The sequence below is a fragment of the Oncorhynchus clarkii genome, unplaced genomic scaffold (assembly GCF_045791955.1).
Source record: "Oncorhynchus clarkii lewisi isolate Uvic-CL-2024 unplaced genomic scaffold, UVic_Ocla_1.0 unplaced_contig_502_pilon_pilon, whole genome shotgun sequence".
NCBI classification, from domain to species: domain Eukaryota; kingdom Metazoa; phylum Chordata; class Actinopteri; order Salmoniformes; family Salmonidae; genus Oncorhynchus; species Oncorhynchus clarkii.
The window spans coordinates 21715-30547 of record NW_027259473.1 but is presented as its reverse complement, the minus strand read 5'-3'; the positions used below and the strand labels follow the sequence as shown (position 1 = coordinate 30547).

At 41.2% G+C, this 8833-nt stretch overlaps 1 protein-coding gene across 1 annotated transcript; it reads right to left on the bottom strand.

The window, feature by feature from the left end:
• Positions 1 to 237: 237 nt before the first annotated feature.
• Positions 238 to 2761, bottom strand: LOC139400225 (myosin-4). Its single transcript, XM_071145213.1, has 6 exons — positions 2720 to 2761; positions 2252 to 2297; positions 1891 to 2118; positions 1406 to 1552; positions 1040 to 1196; positions 238 to 269 (listed from the first exon to the last, which is right to left on the bottom strand). The coding sequence occupies exons 3-6, from the start codon at positions 2104 to 2106 to the stop codon at positions 238 to 240; spliced, it is 552 nt and encodes a 183-aa protein (XP_071001314.1). The 5' UTR covers positions 2107 to 2118; positions 2252 to 2297; positions 2720 to 2761.
• Between the last annotated feature and the right edge of the window lie 6072 nt (positions 2762 to 8833).

Genomic DNA, 8833 nt, shown 5'->3' with positions numbered 1-8833 from the left:
AAAGAGGGGTTTTAGTTACATGTTTGAGTGTCAGATTGTCTTTCACTAAGAAATAGCATTGAAAAATACCTGTTTTCTAACATAAGTAAATCATTAACAAATATTCCCTTTCATTGACTCGTTATTACACATAACCTGCTGCTCTAATCCATCCATAATGTCATGTATTTCATCACACCAAGTGACCCAACTTATTACAATAGAAACACTTTCTCAAGTGACATTTTAGTAAACAACTTACGTAATCAGGACGGACTGGTTCTCCTTATCTGGAACCAAAACACACATTGCTTATCATACTCAAGCAACATTATGGGTATTATTGCATGCGCATTCATTTAATTTTGGAACATTTTCCATTCATGGAAACTGAAATCTGACATTCCCAGCAAACTGTTCTAACCTAGATGAGAAAACTCTGAAGCATATTTGAATTGGATTTGATTTGATTTTACACCCAACTAACCATCCATCCATTTGCACTTATGGACTTTGAGATCTATATACACTTATGGACATCCATAGAGTTATGGATTGTCTATCCATGTGAGAGACGACGACTCGGTCTCGACCTTTAAGTCCAGTGAAATTCTCCTGTCTTAGCTGGGTTCCTGTATGAACTTAAGCTCTCTCTCTCTCTCTCTCTCTCTCTCTCTCTCTCTCTCTCTCTCTCTACCGCACCTGCTGTATCGACCTCTGAATGCTCGGCTATGAAAAGCAAACTGACATTTACTCCTGAGGTGCTGACCTATTGCACACTCTACAGCCACTGTGATAATTATTTGACCCTGCATGTCATCTATGAACATTTGAACATCTTGTATGGCCTTAATGGCCATATACTCCTATAATCTCCAGCCAGAAAAGGACTGGCCACCCCTCAGAGCATGGTTCCTCTCTAGGTTTTTTCTTAGGGTGCCTTGGGTTTTAGGCTGGGTTTCTGTACAAGCACTTTCTGACATCTGCTTATGTAAAAATTGCTTTATAAATAAATGTGATTGATTGATCCATCCATCCATCCATCCATGAGATATCGTACCAATCATCATGAACTGAAAGGCGTTGTCAGAGACGGAGAAGATATGGGGTGGAGCCTCCACCCTCTTCTTCCCTCTGTAGGCGTTGACAACCTCTTCATCGTACACAGGGAGCCACTTGTAGGGGTTCACCGTGGCACAGAAGAGCCCAGAGTAGGTCTGGATGAAAACATAATTAAATTAGGAGATTAACAAAGTCAGATTGACATTTACCTGGATTTATGTGAGGATGTGGGTGTACTTTGGTATACTGATGTGGACTACTGTATTGATATGTTTTGGTTTCTACCATTCATTTATGTGTAGGACTGTATGTGTATATTTCTTATGTTCATGTATGTGTGTGTTAGTATGTGCAGGTTTCTTACATAGATCATCCATGCTGCATAACGCTCTTTGAGGTTATACAACACAGAGGCTTCATTCAGGTAGGTCATCATGGCCATGTCCTCAATCTTGTCGTACTTAGGGGGGTTCATCTCATAGATGTCTGCATCTTTGAACTCTTTTCCTTCCTGAAACAGTCAGAAATCTAGATTACACACAGATCAAAGTGGACATGACTGAATGCTTTTTGTTCATTAAATACAAGTTGAATCATTTCAAAAATGCATATCCACATTTAATCCAACTACTTTGTTATCACCCACTGACACATAACTGGAGATTTCTTGACTAGTCATCATGAGAAATTACATATCATTTTTAAATAGCAGCATTAAAATTGATGTCTTTGAAGTTTATATTCTGCTCACAAAAAACATTGGAAGTTTGTTTTTGCACTTAGTTGACTTTTCAAGAATTAGAGTGATTGCACAAACTTGAACTTTAATACTTTTCAGATCAGGCTTACCTCCTTACTGCCGTCAGGTTTCGTGACTGTTACAGTACACTTCCCGTCGGCCCTGGCAGTGACCAGACCCTTAAGGTACAGCTCCACCTTGTCTGTCACATAGCAGGAGTTCTTTGAATCAAAGGGTGTGGCTTGTGCCTCCATCCTCTCCTTCTCAGACTTACGAAGGTATATGGCAGCCTTGCCGTAGACTTGCATCTCTGCGTCCGTACTCATGGTGACGGATAACTAGGAAAGAGATGAAACAAGAAACATGATTGACTCTGTGGTGCTTCCTCCCCAGTCAACAGAGTTAGGTGAGAGGTATCTCTAACCAAATATTGTCATCACTTTTTATGTGAAGACTCAAACCATGTCTCACCTTCTTTTCCCCCTCCTACAGATGAATGTGTACTTCTTGGAGGACCCTGTGAAACATGAGAGTGTTGTGAAAACCCACAAGTCTAAAGCCTTATCATTGAACCCCTAAAAGAATAGAAAACATTTAACTCAATCATTACATGTCAAATTCAACTACAGGTGCAACTGGTAACTTTAATTTTCTACACATCCAGACATTCTGTCAGGAATTCAAATAAATTCCCTTGAAAACCCAGTTACATTCTAGAACACCCTTTCAAGTGCAGGAGCACCACTTTTGACTGTAAATGAAAGTCACAGATTTTATGTAAAACACATAATAAAAACAACATTATTTTTAATGCCACTTGATTTAATAATGTAAAATCTTACAGAACTCAATTCAAATAGTGCAGTTAGCTACTGCCTCAGATGCTGAGTGCAAGGATGAGATGCATTTAAAAATCTAAGGAGGTGTAGAGAGTCTTACCACAGAGGAAGAAGGTATCTGACTTATGGATGCTGGGGCCTCAGCCTCCTTATATCTGGTTGGAAGTGCCAACCAGGCAAAAGTTAATTATGGACCACTCTGGGAAAGGACATGAATTGGATGAGAGACCTCTGTGTGTCTGTGTCTCACTAGCACCTCCCACTTCCAGGAGCACCACACTCCCATTACATGACTCTTAAATGGCATGTTTTTAATGTTTGTCTCCGAATTGAATTTCAATGAATTAACATAAATGAGATTTCATTACTAATAGTTATGACAATATCAAACGTTTGATTAATCAAATTGATTCCAATGTTACTACCACTGACCCTCAAATACTGTAGTGGATGGAGTCCATGTTGCTTCTACTGAACCTCATATACTGTAATGGACTGAGTCCATGTTGCCCCACTACAACTAAAATAGTTTTCATTAAGTCTAATCTGACCTGATTTAGTTCCATTTTAGTGGCATTAATCCTCATCAACAACTTTATATATATGTTCACCTGTTATTTATATTGTTTAGCTTGTAAACACATCTGAACTGTCTCCTCACCTCATGCTTGTGATGTAGATGGTCGTTACCTCGTGCTTTGCTCACTTTGATTTATCACCCTGGTGGAACCACATTAAATTAATATTTAAAAGCTTGAATATTATTATTTTTAAATCTAGAACAGAAACATTTAGGCTTTCAGTAACAGCTTATAAAACTGTTAAATATAATGTGTTATGTATCTACAGTATGATCTAATGTGTTATTTATCTACATTATGATCTAATGAATTCTGTTAAATATAATGTTTAGGTAAACTATATATAAACATACATACAAGTATGTGAACACCCCTTCAAATGAATGGATTCGGATATTTCAGCCACACCCAATGCTGACAGGTGTATAATTTCGAGCACACCGCCATGCAATCTCCATAGACAAACAGTGGCAGTAGAATGGCCATACTGAAGATCTCAGTGACTTTCAATGTTGCGCTGTCATAGGATGCCATACTTTTCCAACAAGTCAGTTAATTCAAATTTCTGCCCTGCTAGAGCTTCCCCGAGCAACGGTAAGTGCTGTTATTTTGAAGTGGAAACGTCTAAGAGCGACAACTGCTCAGCCGCGAAGTGGTAGGCCACAAAAGCACACAGAATGGAACCCGCCAAGAGCTGATGCACATACAAATCGTCTGTCCTCGGTTGCAACATGGCTGCTCGAGTTCTAAACTGCCTTTGAAAGCAATGTCAGCACAATAACTGTTTGTCGGAAGCTTAATGAAAGGGGGTTCCCATGGCCAAGCAGCCACACACGAGCCTAAGATCACCATGCCCAATACCAAGCGCCATTTGGACTGGTGTAAAGCTCGCCGCCATTGGGCTCTGAAGCAGTGGAAATACGTTCTCTGGAGTGATGAACCACGCAAAACCATCTGGCAGTCTGACGGACAAATCTGGGTTTGGAGGAAAGCTACCTCTCCAAATGTGTAGTGCCAACTGTAAAGTTTGGTGGAGTAGGTATAATGGTCTAGGGCTCTTTTTCATGGTTCAGGCCCCTAAGTTCCAGTGAAGATAAATATTAGCGACACAGCATACAATGATATTCTAGGCGTCTCTGTGCTCTCAACATTGTGGCAACAGTTTGGGAAAGGCCCTTTCCTGTTTCAGCATGACAATGCCCCCGTGCACAAAGCGAGGCCCATACAGAAATTGTTTGTCGAGATCGATGTGAAAGAGCTTGACTGGTCTGCACAGAGCCCTGACCTCAGCTCCATCTAACACCTTTGTGATGAATTGGAACACCGACTGCGAGCCAGGCCTAATCGCCCAACATCAGTGCCCGATCTCACTAATGCTTTTGTGGCTGAATGAAAGCAAGTCTCCACAGTAATGTTCCAACATCTAGTGGAAAGCCTTTCCAGAAGAGTGGAAGCTTTTATAGTAGCAAAGGGGGGACCAACTCCATATTAATACCTATGATTTTGGAATGAGATGTTCGACGAGCAAGTGTCCACATACTTTTGGTTATGTAGTTTATCAACAGTATGATAGTTGTTCCACGAAATGAGTCCCTTTAGCATCCCTTTGACATTTTAAGTAGAAATGGTGAACCAATATTGCATTTTAAAAGCCTGTTATAGTAAATGAAATGCTTTGATCTCTAATATAAATAGACTTGCTAAAGTGGCAAAATGCATTTAGGAATGTCCCTCTGTGACTTCTAGGAATATTTGAACCTCCTTAACCCCAAAATGCATTTAGGAATGTCCCTCTGTGAACCCTCTGTGACTTCTAGGAAGATTTTAACCTCCTTAAACCCAAAATGCATTTAGGAATGTCCCTCTGTGACTTCTAGGAAGATTTTAGCCTCCTTAACCCCAAAATGCATTAGCAGATGTCCCTCTGTGAACCCTCTGTGACTTCTAGGAAGATTTTAACCTCCTTAACCCCAAAATGCATTTAGGAATGTCCCTCTGTGAACCCTCTGTGACTTCTAGGAAGATTTTAACCTCCTTAACCCCAAAATGCATTTAGGAATGTCCCTCTGTGAACCCTCTGTGACTTCTAGGAAGATTTTAACCTCCTTAACCCCAAAATGCATTTAGGAATGTCCCTCTGTGAACCCTCTGTGACTTCTAGGAAGATTTTAACCTCCTTTAACCCCAAAATGCATTTAGGAATGTCCCTCTGTGAACCCTCTGTGACTTCTAGGAAGATTTTAACCTCTCCAATCAAGTTGTTTTGTTGTTTTGTTGACAAATACATGTTGGAAGATTATTATTTATGTCATGTGATTCATTTTAAGGTCAACGTGATCTGAACTCTTGTTTTAATATGATGAATGTTTCTCCTTTTTAAATATTTTGTTTCAATGCCAACATTGAACATCTCATAGTCAAATCTTGGTGTAAAAGCAGGTGAGCTGGTGGAAAACTGAGCGGGTCGAGAAGAGTCTCTGACTATAGTATTATTTTAGTTGAACCTCTTTCGATGGGAAAACGTGTGTTTTATTAAGTTGAACTTGTTCTCTTTATGACGGAATGTTAAAATGAGGTGAAATAAAACGTTTTCATTCCATGTTCCACTACCCATAAGGGACTCAATATGTGGAAGGACCCATGTTCCACTACCCATAAGGGACTCAATATGTGGAAGGACCCATGTTCCACGACCCATAAGGGACTCAATATGTGGAAGGACCCATGTTCCACTACCCATAAGGGACTCAATATGTGGAAGGACCCATGTTCCACTACCCATAAGGGACTCAATATGTGGAAGGACCCATGTTCCACTACCCATAAGGGACTCAATATGTGGAAGGACCCATGTTCCACGACCCATAAGGGACTCAATATGTGGAAGGACCCATGTTCCACTACCCATAAGGGACTCAATATGTGGAAGGACCCATGTTCCACTACCCATAAGGGACTCAATATGTGGAAGGACCCATGTTCCACTACCCATAAGGGACTCAATATGTGGAAGGACCCATGTTCCACTACCCATAAGGGACTCAATATGTGGAAGGACCCATGTTCCACTACCCATAAGGGACTCAATATGTGGAAGGACCCATGTTCCACTACCCATAAGGGACTCAATATGTGGAAGTACCCATGTTCCACTACCCAAAAGGGGCTCAATATGTGGAACGACCCATGTTTCACGACCCTAAAGGGGCTCAATATGTGGAACGACCCATGTTTCACGACCCTAAAGGGGCTCAATATGTGGAACGACCCATGTTTCACAACGCAAAAGGGGCTCATTATGTGGAAGGACCCATGTTTCACTACCCAAAAGGGGCTCAATATGTGGAAGGACCCATGTTCCACTACCCAAAAGGGGCTCAATATGTGGAAGGACCCATGTTTCACGACCCAAAAGGGGCTCAATATGTGGAACGACCCATGTTTCACGACCCTAAAGGGGATCAATATGTGGAACGACCCATGCTTCACAACGCAAAAGGGGCTCATTGTGGAAGGACCCATGTTTCACTACCCAAAAGGGGCTCAATATGTGGAAGGATCCATGTTTCACTACCCAAAAGGGGCTCAATATGTGGAAGGACCCATGTTTCACGACCCAAAAGGGGCTCATTATGTGGAAGGACCCATGTTTCACTACCCAAAAAGGGCTCAATATGTGAAAGGACCCATGTTTCACGACCCAAAAGGGGCTCATTATGTGGAAGGACCCATGTTTCACTACCCAAAAGGGGCTCATTATGTGGAAGGACCCATGTTCCTAATGAAGATTCTGGAGGCACTTTTATTCGTCTCACATTTCAGTTGGCTAAAACGGTCCAGTAGGATTCTTATGACACATATCACCAGTACAGTATTTCAATAATCTTATCCACTCATATTGCTGACAGCGATATAACTGCCTCAAATGTTTATTACATTCTGAAGTGAACTGCTTAGCAGCTGAGCTGGCTTCAACGATGACCTTTATTTATGACCTTTTCTGTTGGACATTAAGTTTCTGAGAGACCACAGAGAATCACTCGGGGCAACATACACATCCCCTGCAAAGGGATAAAAGTAAGCAAATAAACATGGCAAATGATTTCCTCTGGTCTGAAATGGCACCAAGAACACTGTTAGAACTCATCGAAACTTTAGACGTGTGGTATGAAACATTTGGTGTTATAGCTTTGTCCAGTGTGACTCAGTTGGTAGAGCATGGCACTTACAATGCCAGGGCTGTGGGTTCAATTCCTCTAGAGGGACCAGTACAAACATATGAAAATGTATGCACTCACTACTGTAAATCCCTCTGGGATAAGAGCATCTGCTAAATGACTTAAATGAAATGGGAAAATATGATAAGTTAAGGGACTGTCTGTAATGTGAGGAGCCCATATTTACACAGTGTAAATCCACAAAAACAAGAGGCCATCTTAGAAAGTATGTGTTTTATAAAATACTGCCTATTCCAACACAGATATCAGAGAGGGCAGTTATTAAACCTTGAGTAGATACAGATGTGAAATACTCTACAGTTCTGGAACCTAATAAGTTAGGAACAACAAAACAACAACAAAAAAGTTCCATTGGAATTCCGAGAAGAGAGAGGGGGCGGGGGGGGGGGGGGGGGTTAAACAAGAAGGGGTTTGCTAATTTGTTCTCAAGTATGGAAAATTTGGCAAATTTTGAGGAAGAATTTTATAAAGCCACATGTTCACTGAAAAATAAACTTGAAAAAAACAATGTCAGAGCCCTCTTATATCTAGCATTTTATTTAATGTTCCCAACAAAAGAACAGAGTTTGGTAGGAAGTCATTGTATACAATGTTCCCAACACAAGAACAGAGTTTGGTAGGAAGTCATTTTATACAATGTTCCCAACAAAATAACAGAGTTTGGTAGGAAGTCATTGTATACAATGTTCCCAACAAAAGAACAGAGTTTGTTAGGAAGTCATTGTATACAATGTTCCCAACAAAATAACAGAGTTCGGTAGGAAGTCATTTTATACAATGTTCCCAACAAAAGAACAGAATTCGGTAGGAGTGCTTTTAGCTTTGCTGAACTATCATCATGGAACATTTTACACAGCTATTTTCATGTCTCGCCAGGAATGTTCGTTCGGGTTCAAGTCCTGGCTCTGGTTGGGCCACTCAAGGACATTCAGATACTTGTCCCGAAGCCACTCCTGCGTTGTCTTGGATGTGTGCTTAGGGTCGTTGTCCTGTTGGAAGGTGAACCTTCACCCCAGTCTGAGGTCCTGAGTGCTCTGGAGCAGGTTTTCATCAAGGATCTCTATGTACTTTGCGCCGTTCATCTTTGCCTTGATCCTGACTAGTCTCCCAGTCCCTAACATAATGCTTCACCGTAGGGATGGTGCCAGGTTACCTACAGATGTGATGGTTTGCATTCAGGCAAAAGAGTTTAACCTTGGTTTCATCAGACCAGAGAATCTTGTTTCTCATGGTCTGAGAGTTTTTAGGTGCCTTTTGGCAAACTCCAAGCGGGCTGTCATGTGCCTTTTACTGAGGAGGGGCTTCCATCTAGCCACTCTACCATAAAGGCCTGATTAGTGGAGTGCTGTAGAGATGGTTGTCCTTCTGGAAGGTTCTCCCATCTCCACAGAGGAA

What these genes read in the sequence shown, in the direction of transcription:
- LOC139400225 (XM_071145213.1), bottom strand. Translation starts at nt 2,106, where the DNA reads ATGAGTACGGACGCAGAGATGCAAGTCTACGGCAAGGCTGCCATATAC. An exon ending in ATGCAGCATGGATGATCTAT is followed by an intron (nt 1,197 to 1,405) that starts GTAAGAAACCTG and finishes GTTTTCATCCAG; the next exon opens with ACCTACTCTGGGCTCTTCTG. An exon ending in CTTTCAGTTCATGATGATTG is followed by an intron (nt 270 to 1,039) that starts GTACGATATCTC and finishes TTTTGGTTCCAG; the next exon opens with ATAAGGAGAACCAGTCCGTC.